The sequence below is a fragment of the Pelmatolapia mariae genome, linkage group LG16_19 (assembly GCF_036321145.2).
Source record: "Pelmatolapia mariae isolate MD_Pm_ZW linkage group LG16_19, Pm_UMD_F_2, whole genome shotgun sequence".
Classification (NCBI taxonomy): Eukaryota; Metazoa; Chordata; class Actinopteri; order Cichliformes; family Cichlidae; genus Pelmatolapia; species Pelmatolapia mariae.
The window spans coordinates 56329906-56342877 of record NC_086241.1 but is presented as its reverse complement, the minus strand read 5'-3'; the positions used below and the strand labels follow the sequence as shown (position 1 = coordinate 56342877).

Below are 12972 nucleotides of genomic sequence, written 5' to 3'. Positions count from 1 at the left end.
CTTAATTTATTGAGCAAGAGGAAAATTAACACAATATTGAGTTACCCCAATCTAAAGATGAAAACAGAGATAAAATAAATAACAACAAAAGGAAGTTAGAAGATTTTAAATAAAATATGTGCCTATAAAAATGTGGATTTATAAGTAATGTGTTTTTTGAGAAAATGTCTTTAAAAATTTAAGAAGTAGTGTCCTTACAAACACATAAAAAAGGCTATATTTTCAGAAAATCATTGTCTTTTTGCCAGATCTTTTGAAACTAATTAAAAATGCAGGGGCCGTTTAAGGATCATCCACTCCAGCTTTTGTTTTCCGTTAGGGGAAGGTATTAGCAAACAGGTCTGTGAATAATCAAATTACTGCAGAGTAAATGCCACACAGACCCACAGGAGCCGGGTCCCCAAAGCCCCTGAGACTGCAGCATTTATAGGCTCATCACAGGTGCTGTACAGACTATTTCAACTCCAGAGATATCTTAACGACTCTGCAGTTACTAAAAATTTACCATTTGTGATGAGTGTGTATAAAAAGGTTTAAAATAAAAATTAATTTATTTTTATTTGAAGTCATTTTTCTGAAACAAAACTATAACTCAGTCCTGGTGAGGTAGGGCATTTTCTGTATGGTGTTTTATTGTGTTAGTTTTTGTTGAATGTCTTTGTTAATTGGGACATTTTCATGTGACCTGGCATGGAACCACAGACGTAGATTAGCAGTTCTGCTTTAATCCGGCATTACATTACATTACATCTTCTATTCTTTTGTATTTTTATGTACATAAATGTGTGTTGTTCCTGGTGAAACAATAATATGTACTTACAAAACACACTAAGGTCAGTTTGGAACTTTTTCTAAGCACAACTTGCCAGATGGATTTTGCTACGTTTGTTTATGGAGTCATGGGTCGTCTACATGCTGTAAGTGTGCTGCCAGCACAAAGTGTCCTATCAGTTAATTTTAGAATTTGGTATTTATAGTTTGGTATTGATTTCTGTTTCGTTTCTGTTTTCACTTCAGTTGAGTTCCAGGTAATTCCCAGAGTTGAGTTCCAGTTCAGTAAAAAAAAAAATGTCTGAAATGTTTTCATTTTCACTTAATATTTTTTTTATTTATTTTTTTTTTACTTTGACATTCCTATTACTTTTTTAAGCTATAGGTTTTATTTTTATTACCATTTATGTGTTAATGTTTTTTCCACACCCAGTTTTTAGTTCACTTTTAGTTATCTGTGTGCTCAGAACTCCTCTAAATCTTGGCTTCCACATTAGAATAATTTAAGGGGAAAAAAAGTCTAAAAGCTACGCTGATATTAATGAGAACAAGCAAAAACTGAAGGATTTAAACAATAAAAGTAAACTGAAAAGAGCAAATGTATTTTGAAAGTGAAAACATAAACTCAGAATACAACATTATAACCACTATGACTCGTTCAAATCCCCCTGTTTGTAAAATAATCCAATACAAAGTATTTAACTACAGCTCGTTACTGTAACGCTCTATCTCGCTGTCTATTGGCTGCTGGTAAATGCCGCGATCGTTACATGTCAACCAACAAATTAAAGCGATTCTCCTTTCACTTGATTTTCAGAGAAAGAGAGAGGGAGTGAGAGAGGTTGAAAGGTAGGTTTCGCGCTGCATCCTGGGTACATAGCTCCACTGTGATGCAGTGAGCCTGTTGTGTTGACTGGACACCAAAGTAAAGTGAAACGGGAGCGGGTCGGCTCCGAGGGGCTCTCCGAGCGAGTTACGATGCGTCTTTCACGGTGTTGAACGGTCGCGGTGAGCCATGAGCCAACTTCGCCGGTCGCCTCGAAGCGGAATGAGCCACTGTTGAGCCCCGAAAACGATTCCTTTTCGGAGGGGGGAAAGCAAAAATGAAGAAGCCGAGCGCCCTGCTCCCCGTTGTCGGCTTGACTGGGAAATGGTAGCGTGCTGTAGGGACCGCACTGGGAAGGATCATGGTCGAGAGGAGCAGCAAATTCTTGTTGATCGTCGTCGGATCCGTGTGTTTTATGCTGATTCTCTATCAGTACGTGGCCCCCGGGGTGATCAATTTCGGCTCCCCGCACGGTTATTTCACGGAAGAAGACGAGGGGGACATCTTCCCCACTCCGGACCCCCACTACGTTAAGAAATACTACTTCCCCGTGAGGGACCTGGAGAGGACGATTGATTTCCAAATTAAAGGGGAGGACGTGATCGTGTTTTTGCACATCCAGAAGACCGGGGGGACTACCTTCGGTAGGCACCTGGTGCAGAATGTCCGTCTGGAGGTCCCCTGCGACTGCAGACCGGGCCAAAAGAAGTGTACCTGCTACCGGCCGAACCGCAAGGAGACCTGGCTATTCTCTCGGTTCTCCACCGGCTGGAGCTGCGGTTTGCACGCAGACTGGACGGAGCTCACCAACTGTGTGCCGGGGGTCCTCAACAAGAAGGAGAACAAGCAGAAATCCCTGAGGTGAGACTCGGAGGTGTTTGGTGTAGTCAGGCTACTGTAGACTATGAAAAAGACACAAAGTGTGGTTTAGGATCTATTCCCCCAAACTGCGGAGGATTTTGTTTGTCTGAAACTTTAGAGCTGTTCTCCACTGGAGGTACAATAAGGTCACTGAAAGCTCGTAAAAACTTACAGTTGATAAATAAACTTATGTCACTCAGTCAAACTACCTTTCAGTTCTTAGCAGCTTCTTTCTGCTCATGACATCTTTTACCTCATTCCCTTGGAGACATTTTAAAAGGCATAATAATCAGTGGTTTAAAGCTCATCTCTCCTCATAAAAATATCAAAAGTCCACCTGGAGCAGGGTTTTTTTTGTTTTGTTTTTTAATCACAGGATTGTTATTGTGATCCCAGAGAAGATAAAGCACAACAGAGGGTAATATAAAGGTGTTATAGTCTCATAAACGAATGCAACAAACGCATGAAAATCCCCACAGCTTCTTCACGGATGTGTTGTTCTCTGCATGGGACAGCATTACCATATAATTTTCATAAAGTCATCTATCTGTAGGTCGAGAATAGATGCTGAGAGGCAAATGTTGATTGACATTTCAACACCGCACTGTCACGAAATGCCACAGGAGCTCAGCAGCATCTCTGACAATTGTTGATCGGTGCCAATATCAGGGTGCCCTCCCACTGAATCGTACACTGAGATTTGGCTGAATTTATTTCAGGAGGGTTGTAATACATCCAGGCAACATTTCCGCTCAGTAATAATCCCTCGCTTTGACTGCGAGGTACCCAGACACAATGCGCATTCTTATTAAGTTATAACCCATTTCTTCTCCACGCCTTCCCCATTGTTGTTGCCCACATATTGCATCCCTCACCCAGACATATTGACGGCTGTATCAACTTCCATTTCACTGCACCCCTGTGGTTAAAGGGTACGCTTGTTGAATGGGTTATGTGTCTTTGTGTTGTCTGAGCTTGTTCAATATTTTATTTTGGGTATGGATGATCAATAGGACAAAGAGGGATTAGAAATTGTGGAAATTTGTCTGTCTGGCAGCCAGGCGTGGTGGAGATGTCAGGCCGGCTGCTCTGCTTCCCATGGCTGCTCAGACTGGGGGATCAGTGCTGCAGGCTGGGCTGGGCTTGGCTGGTAGAGGGGGAGGGAGATCGGGGGACCCTGCGGGGGTTTGGCTCCGCTCTAATCCGGGTGATTATTACCACTGGGACACGCATACACACACACACACACTAGCAGTGGTATTTGCTACTGGCGTCTGTCCTGACTCCTGTGGTTTCCCTGGGGCAGAGGTGATAACGTGTTCGGCCATTCTGCATGGAGGGCTGAGATATCACAGTGGATGCAGGATAAACTGCCTTTCATCACTTTGTGAACAGTTTCTGAGCCCGCGTGCACCTGAAGAGGCCACAGGAAAAGAACGAGACAAGAAGGCAGAGAAGATGAGAGTAAATATGCACGGGTGAGAGCACAGATGACAGAGATGATCGCTTGGCCCGGGTGTAATCGACTGTCTGAGCACTCGGGGCAGGAAAAACAAGGCACTGCAAGGGTAAAAACGCCCTAAAGAAAACAGTGCTGCTCCAAGCTGTGTACAGCGCAACTTTCACAAAGAAGAGAAGTGAATAACTGCAAAGAAACAAGAAGCACTCTCTGTTTCTCTCTCTGTCACGGTTCTGTTTGTTCCTTTTTCTCCCTCATTGCCTCTTTTTCTGGCCTCTGTCCTCATTGTTCGGTCCTCTTGTGCCACTCTTATAATGCTGGGAGCATTTATCTTGAGGGCATTGTCGCGCAAAGGCGAGTTAAAGCGTGAATTTAAAGGTGTCAGTGTGGCATTTCTCGGTGTCCCCCCAACCCGTAGCTTTCCGATCAACTGCGTATATTCGTAGTGCGTTTATGTTTGAGGAAGTGGGTTTGAGTGAATCTATATCTGTGTGAAACTGAAAATGATTATTTAAAAAAAAACCTATGTAGCAGGAGCAGTTGTTGTGCTGACAGATCCAGCATCCCTCTCTCTGCAGCTGTGCGCTCATACAGCTGTCGAGTGGATTTTACACAAACGTCTCAAATGCTGCAAAAATAAAATGTGAATTAGGACCATTTCCATCAGCTGGATTGAGGCACATAAATACACCACCTGGCTGTCAACAAAAAATATATATCTGCAGGAAAACCTGAATAAAGTCCAGACAAACAAACGTATTTAAGATTTAATAGTGGACAAGTCACTAAAGATGGCTACCACTACTACTGTAAGGGGATGTGAATACATCCCAAACTGTTACGTCTCATTCAGTTTGGCTTTGCTTGGTATGCTGTGCTCTGTATGATATGGATATTTCCTGAGTTTTAATGTAAGCCAAACAACTACTTCACGTCTTTATGTTCACACGCCCTAAATGAAAATTGATGAGCTTTTTCCCCACAGTGTTTTGGCAGCACACCAGTCCTTTTCATCCGTGTAGCAGGCTACGAGGGTTAGCCTTGCAGTGTTTCCCCGAGGTTAACTGTCTCCAGAAGTGGATGGGAGGGTTGAGGAAGCTTATCGGTGGGGTTGCAGCTGTAATGACATCAGCAGGAGAGCCACCAGGGTCGTGGTCAGGATTGGCTTCTCTACCAGCAGAGCTTCTTGCAGTGTTGTCTCTTGCTACTAGCTTCATGTGGGATGCATATTAAGAAATAATAATAATAACTAGGAGATTTTAGGGCTGACTTTCGGACGCTGGGGTCGTCTTTGGGTTTAAGTGGAGCTAAAGTGTTTTAAAGCTTTTACTCCTCGCTCAGTCACATGGTGAAACAGAGCGCAGAGGAGAGAAATGACAGTAAAACAGTGCAGATGCACACACTGAGCTGGAGTGAAATTAAGACGCATAGAATATGTAATTATCATTAATGAAATGTTTCATTCTTAAATTGTTTTCCTTTTTGATTATATTTTGTCCCATTTTGATTGATTTATGCTTTAATGCAGTGATTCCCAAATTGCGGGCGGGGCCCCCTGGTGGGCCACAAAGGTATTGCATGTGGGGCAAATTACTAAGAGAAATTCAGTTTGAGATTACTCACAAGTATGTACAGTTCCATATTTATTTAAATTTGTGTATTGATGTCAAACGTTAATTAAAACTGGTAATATGAGGTGGTTAGTCTGTCACAGTACTCATTACTGCTTTTGTATTGAAGTTTGTGTCAAAGTGGCAGGTGGGTCACTCATTGGTTCAGCAGTATGCATATGACTTGGTAGCATTAGCAATTTATAGCCAAGAGCCTGTTTCTGTTTGTTTGTTTGTATTAAATAAAAATTTCAAGGAAACGCATCACAATTTAAGATTGGGTGGGTTCATTGGATTTTCAGGTTTTTAAGTAGGCTGTAGGACTCTTGACTTTGGGAATGACTTCTTTAACGTGATGATGAAATCAAAGAAATGTGTCTTTGCTTGTTTTGTTCTGCTGATTAAGCATACCAGCAAAAACCAAAAAATACTTTCAAGCCTTTTGTGAAAGAAGTATCAATACGTTTTTGTCCAAACAAGTGCATCCATTAATAAAATTCTGCGATACTTGACAGTTGCCTGATTTATTAACTGTTTCCAATTATGTTTATATGGGGGCATGCTGCCCTTTTAATAAGAGCTAGAGAGAATCATAATTACCCTTATGAGATTTCCAAAACATTTGTGGATTTGGGAGCTGTTTTGTATTGATGCTGTAACACTTTCCAAGCCCAGTTGTTATGGCTGGATTAGTTATTGATTGAACAGATGAGTCCGTTGCACCATTTCTTCTGAATATTTCCACTTGAAGAGAGCCTAACAGCAGCTTTATCTACTTTCTTCAACATTTTTAAAGTATGGTTTCTTTTTTTTCTTTTAAATACAGTGAATCCTAAATATTTTTGAAGAAAATAAAACAGTTGATTGGACATAGTTTGGTCCGGAGATAAATGTGGCAGCTTCAGAGCAAAGCGCATTAAAAGGAGCAAGCTGCAGCGTGATGAATAGTTGGTAATGGGGGAGACAGGTCTGGCTTTGATTGGTGATTAGATGAGATCGAGATGAACAGTGGCATTGTGGGAGAAAGTAACTCACTTACTCAGCAGAGCGCCACTGAGAGTGGATTTGTCATCTTCCCACTCCTTATACCAGTTTTAATGTTCCTCACTGATCCCATGGGACACACTATCTCGCACTCACACACGTCCACTAATAAGTGTGTGAAACAAACAGTCAAATGCAATGCTTAAGATATGGCGCTTCTAATTGGTTAAGGGGGTTCCTATCACTTTACTCAAATTAAAGCACCACTTTCAAATGGGGGAAACCATCTGTCCTCTGGAAGTGTGTGTGTGTGTGTGTGTGTGTGTGTGTGTGTGTGTGTGTGTGTGTGTGTGTGTGTGTGTGTGTGTGTGTATACACACATCTCATGACTGTGTGTGCCTGTTTTTCTTTTTTTTAATCCTGGCGTGTCAAAGAGTGTCTTAGTAAGCAAAGTGATGGGGCTAATTTTACTGCCTTAGTCTCAGTCCTCTTTCAAATCACGCCCTGTTTCTTTCTCCCCCACCTCCTCTTCAGCCCCCCTTGGCTTGTCTCTAAAACACTTTCCCTCCCTCCCTCTCCTTCCATCCTTTCCTCCCTCCTTCCGTCCACATGACGGTGTCACTCTAATCAAACAGCAGGCTTGCTTTCTGCTTGGTGGCTTTATGGCTGGGGGCTCTCTTGCTGTCTCTCTTTCACTTTTCCATCCATCTCGGCCCCGTTGTCTTTCTTTCCTTCCTTTGCCATCGTTCTCTCGCTCTCCCCCCGAGCGTGACTACTGCATTAGAGGAAATGTCTTTTCATGGAAGATTTGCTGCAATTTCCAAAATGGCTGCTTTGCCTAATGGACAACTGCCTTGGTTCTAATGAATGATTACATGTATGAGTATGAGGGAGGGGAGGGGACGATGGCAGGGGGGGAACAGAAGAAGAGATGGCGGCGATGAAGAGTAATATGAGGAAGAGGATGGAATGAGTGTGGGACAAGAGGAGAGCTGTCAGGGAATGATTGGAAAGATAAAGGATGGAAGGGTGAAAACGTTTAGTTTCATTGCTGGGGAGGGGGCTAGTCAATTAGCACGGTTGTCAAGCACTGGGCATTACTCTTCTTTCAATAGGTCTGTTTCAGATTCACAGCACAAATCACTGCACCCTAAGATGGCTCTCTGAGTAAGTGTGTGTGTGTGTGGCGTGAGAGCGGATGCGTATGCATGTGGTAGCCCAGCATGATGCCAGTCAGCCAGCCAGCGCAACCCAGCATCCAGATTAACTTTGCAGAGGCAGCCACGGCTGATTGGCATATCATACGTGTGTGTGTGTGTTTGTCTATGCGAGTACATGCACGCGCTCATGTGTAGTCAGGCAGGTCAGTGTTAATCCAATCAGATTAGCCGGGTTTAAGCGCTGGCGGCCAGGCACACCAAAGCCGGTTACGTCCGTTCATCCTGTGGCTGCGGTTATAGTATTCCCGACAAACATTCCCACATCGGTCCAGCCAGTTATTCCCTTCATGAACTCAAATCCCCTTTTCTTCTCAGGCAAGCCTGCTTATCTTCCTAGAAACCAGGCTCTGATTGGGTTTATCTCTCATGAATAATACCAGTAGCTGCTTTACTTTACCTGATGAATATCATGTTTGTACAGTGGACATGCAGTGATAAATGTCTGGATGGATGTTTACATTTAGTCTTGGGAACATTAGTAGATTAATGGAGTTTTCAAAGCACACACAATTGATCAATGACAGTTGTTATGACCTGTTTGGTAATTAAGTAAAATATCAAACACTTGCTGTAGGAGGTGACAGGAAGGGCATCCAGTGTAAAAATCCATGCCAAATTAAATATGCAGATCCATCCACTATGGCGACCCCTTAGGAATAAAGCAGAATTTATGGTTCAGCAGGGATAGCACGTTCGCAGTCCATCTACCTGCAGAGAGCATCAGTTGTCAGATGGAGACAGTGTACAAAGTATGTGGTCCAGCCGTTCTGTAGACCACTCTTGCTTGTGCTGTTGTTGGTCTGTCATCCAACCGCAGAGAAGAGCGAAGTTATAACTTATAAAGTTGAAGTAAAACAGAGAGCTGAAACAATGAAAAGCGACCACTGAGGCCACCGTCTGTGTGTTTCATTCTGTATTTTTTGATCTTTGAAGTTTTATTTCATGGTTCTCCCGTTCCCAGTAATCAGCATTCAGCAGACCGATGCATCATCAGCTTCCAGAAATGCACAGTTAGGGTTTTAGAGGACTGCACAGAAGTGCATCTGTGGTGGGCGAAGACCCCCCCTCCATGCACGTTTGGGAGACCATACCGAAAGAAGTTTTGTTATAGGTTGTATATCTGTATAAGCTGCCACCAGGCCGATAATCCAAAGTTCTTGCTGCTCAACCTGTTTTATTTGAAGTTTTCTTTTTAAAGCTTAAAATGCTTTAGTGTGGAGTTGAATAATGAAGCCACCACAGACGTGCCAAAAGCTTCAAATATCAACTTGTTGCTCACAGCCTATTTGAGACTTTAACAGGACAGTGGATAATGTCAGGTGGATCGGTAAACACTGCACTACTAATTTGTCATTTAGCTTTATCTTGCATTGGGAAAAATGATAATCATTTGTTATCATACAGCAAATAGTTTTGTTTTGGGGATTTTTAAAAGTTAATTAAAGGTTTTGATTCTTTGTAGTCTGTTTAGTTTAATCTTGTTTCAAGTTGTCCTCAAGTAAAATGGTTATTTCTCTACTGTTAGAAAAGGTTGAGATGGAGTCTGTATCTGTTTTCTCCTTTGGTAATGTAGAATTGACAGGTCTGTGCTTCACTGCTGCTTCGCGTTGACTACAGGAGTTCAGCTCAGGTTCATTCTCAGGTCATTGCGTCAACGTATAACACAGCCTCAGGATTCAGAGCTGAGACTTTAGCTCAATAGAATATGCCAATACCTCTGTTGGGCCTCATCACTACACACATACGCAGGGTTTTAGTTTGACTCCGTGCCACGGAGACCATCTGCAGACGTTTTGCAGCAGACGAAAGGTTGGCTGTGGTTGATCAGGGATGCAAATGTCTGATTAGAACCAAACTGTTGATGTTGGGCATTACAGAATCAACCTTAAAGTCAACATGAACCGGCACAGAAATCAAACCAGTACAGTGAAGCCGAGTTGAGGCCGTTGCACGTAATTGATTGGCCCCAGCTGTTTCACCTCAGTGGATTGTAAGGGCAGGAGAAGAAGAGGGACCGCTAAACATCGTCTCCATTGTTGGTATGTGAAAGGTTATCATTACCCTGCCTGCAAGACTTCATTATTGATTGAGTGCTATGGATTAGGTTGGGGTTTTTTTGTCATTGATTGATTGAACTTGAATGACAGTAACATAGAGCAGAGTCTTACCAGACCAGTATGGATGTATGCTGAAGACGGACGACAGACACGCAGACAGAGAGAGCACGAGTGTGGGACAGAAAAGCAAGAGTGATGTGTTTCTTAATCATTACACAGCCTCTCCCGCTCTGTGTGTCACTCCTTTTCTTCCACCCTCTGTTGCCGACTGTCAAATGTCAACCCTCGCCACCGCCACCGAAGTGATTCTGCGGCCCTGTGGACAAATAACCGTGCGGTGAATGATTAGCAGACATTTCTATGGCTGGTAATAAGGGGTGTTACGCTGCAGCAGCTCCGCCAACAGGATTACCGCCTATTGATTATCCTAGCCTAGCATTAGTTTTGCTAGCTAAAAGCGACTGGCTGATTAGTGAGCATTTCTATAGTGGTTAATGAGTGGTGCTGCGGAATGCTATGGTATGCTATCCATGAGAATGGGATTACAGTCTATTAATCAGACAAGAGGCTCGCTGGAGTCATTAGCCAGCCCCGCGGCAAAGTCAGCGCATCTGTGGCTTATTTCTGGTTCCTAAATGAGGTTTGGCCTTGTCTCCGTCGTCTGGTCTCTCGCTACATATCAACTCTGAGTTTCTTGTCTTTCTTTTAACACCCAATGATTCCCTATTCTTTGATCGCACTTCTCATCTTTTGCCCTCCCTCACATCTTCTTTCCTTCCTCAGAGATGGAGAAGGACAGAGAAAGAGAGAGGGAAGGAGACATCCCTAGGGGAAGCCTCTCTCTCTGCATCCATTAACAGCACTGTCTTTTCACGTCCCTCAATATGACAAGTCCAGACAGGATGTGAACCCGGAGCTGCTCCTCATCTCTCAGTGTGCATTCCCTCTCCTTTATTTGTTAACAAACAAATAAATGCGACCATTTTCTGCATGCTAGGATTTATGAATAATCTATTCACGAAGCTGATGTGTGTCTGTGGGTGCATGCTTGCGTGTGTGCGAGCGAGAGATGGCCAAAGGAGGCATGTGAACGGAGAGGCGAGGCTGACAAGCGTGTTAATTGAATTGTGGGAAAAATGCAAATCCTGCACTGCCTCTTTGAGTTAGGGGGAGGAGTTTCAGCTGACTGTGACCATCTCTGCTCACACACCAGCACACGCCCGTGCACACACACACACACACACACTGAGCTAACTTTTACCGATCCCCAAAAAGAGACCGGTTTTGCCTGCTACTATTTGACGCCTCTTCCCACCATTACCCATCATCCTTCTCAGTTTTTCTGCCCGTCATGCCATCCCAGGAACTCTTTTGTCTCTGTGTGTGTGTGTTCATATGTGTTTGCATGTGAGGGTCCCGCCAGAAGTAACTTAAGCACCGATGCCATTCATGGAAAGACAGAGTGGGGAGGAAAAAAATGAAATTCCTCGTTCTGCTACACTTGGTTTGTGTACTTTGCTTTAGGGCAGAGCTGTAGATCACCAGAGTTGCTCCTTGTTTTGTTTTGGTTGTTTTGAAAGTGCAGTGTGTGTCTGTGTGCGAGTGCATGTCCTCTAACTTCATTGGTGCATGTGTGCCGTGTGTGTGCCGTGTGAATGTGTGTCCTGTGGGATCTGTGTTCACAGCACTGTACATTAATTTGATTTGTGGGCCTGCCCGTGACTGCATGTTTGCCTGGTAAACCACAGATGAAATGTGTCGCCGTTGCTTACATTGCTGCCGAGCGTCACTGAAAATGCGTATTTCTGATTATCTTCTAATATAAATAATGAACTTTGAGCTGTGATTTGTTACAATTCCTAAAAGCCGAGGTGCGTTTGTGAACATTTAGGTGCACCTCACGATTATTTCTGCACAATGTCAGCTTCAGATGATGCAGTTTCTTGTTTCTGAGGCCCTCCCAGGGATGTGACTCCAGAATCACTGCATTTACATGAATAAGACTGACGTTGCATAATAATATCTACATTTTCTGAAGGCTTTAAAAGGCGAAAAAGCTAGACGGTGGTCACTTTAAATATTAACAAGGACAAACCGAACAACAAAAAGTCACTCGCTGCTTTCTTTTCTCCAGTATGAGCAGAGCGGTAGTTGTGACGTCACATCTGCGCTCGTTTCCGTAACTCGCTGCCGCGTCTCATCCAAACTGGCATCTCCTGACTCGCCCTTGGATTCTTCTGTCGGATTAGTTCTATGTTACAAATGCCACTGGTGACATTGAGTGTTTTTGTCTTACCTCTGGAAACAAGCCCCCGAACTTATGGTTTCATTTCAGCCCTCTGTGCACCATCTGTAGCTGGGCATAAATAATAAAAACTTCATCAGGCTGCCCGGAGAGATTTAGGTTTTTATTTTGTGCTGAGCAGAATTAAAGGCGAACCGCAGCTGACTGCTTGTACCACAAACAGTTGTATGAGTAGCCGTCAGGTGGCAGCTACTAAAAGATGTTTCTTGCACACAAACGCACACAGATTATGCGACAGGCCTGGTTGAGTTAAGAGTTAAATCCATACGTCTCCTTGTTTGAAAATCAGCACCGACTCTTGTTGATCTGAGCTTTAAATGTAGGGCAGGCCTCTCCTGTAACTGCACTAAAGAGCGATCAAGACAAGTGAGAGAGTGTCACTCTGCCAAATAAAGGTCAGCGTTAAAGCTAATCCAGTTATACTATTCTTAGTGCCTCTTCACCTCTTTGTCTCTTGCCGCTCTTCCTCCTCCTCCTCTTCTTCATCTCACTTGGCTCTGTGGATTTGGGCTGCAAGTATGTCAGGTTCACCTTTGTTTTCCCCTTCTTTCCCCTTCTCTCTTTCGCTCTGTCAAAAAAAACTTTTACTTCTTCATCCTGCCCGCCACCACCGCTGTCATTCCGAGTCCCCAGCGCGTGTCAGCTTCCTCCAGAGAGAGGAAGTGATGTGTCAGGATGCGCCTTTATCCGCCAGTGATCTGATCTGATGTGAGATTGAGATAAACACAGGAGGAGTATAGTGTTCTCTCCCTCTCTCACCCTGGGGAACTGTACGACGGATTTCTTTTTTCCCCCACCCTCTGTCTGTGCCTTTTTTTTCCCTCATGTGCACAGACAGAAAAATCAGGTGGTCTTGGGGTAATTGCCAAGTTACAAAGG

General features: G+C 43.6%; 1 protein-coding gene across 1 annotated transcript in view; it reads left to right on the top strand.

Annotated features, from left to right (window-relative positions):
• The first annotated feature begins 1628 nt into the window (after positions 1 to 1628).
• Positions 1629 to 12972, top strand: part of hs6st1a (heparan sulfate 6-O-sulfotransferase 1a) — a 61064-nt gene continuing 49720 nt past the window's right edge. Inside the window, exon 1 of the mRNA XM_063497458.1 lies at positions 1629 to 2458. Coding sequence (XP_063353528.1) covers positions 1959 to 2458 — 500 coding nt within the window. The 5' untranslated portion in view covers positions 1629 to 1958. The remainder of the gene's footprint in view (positions 2459 to 12972) is intronic.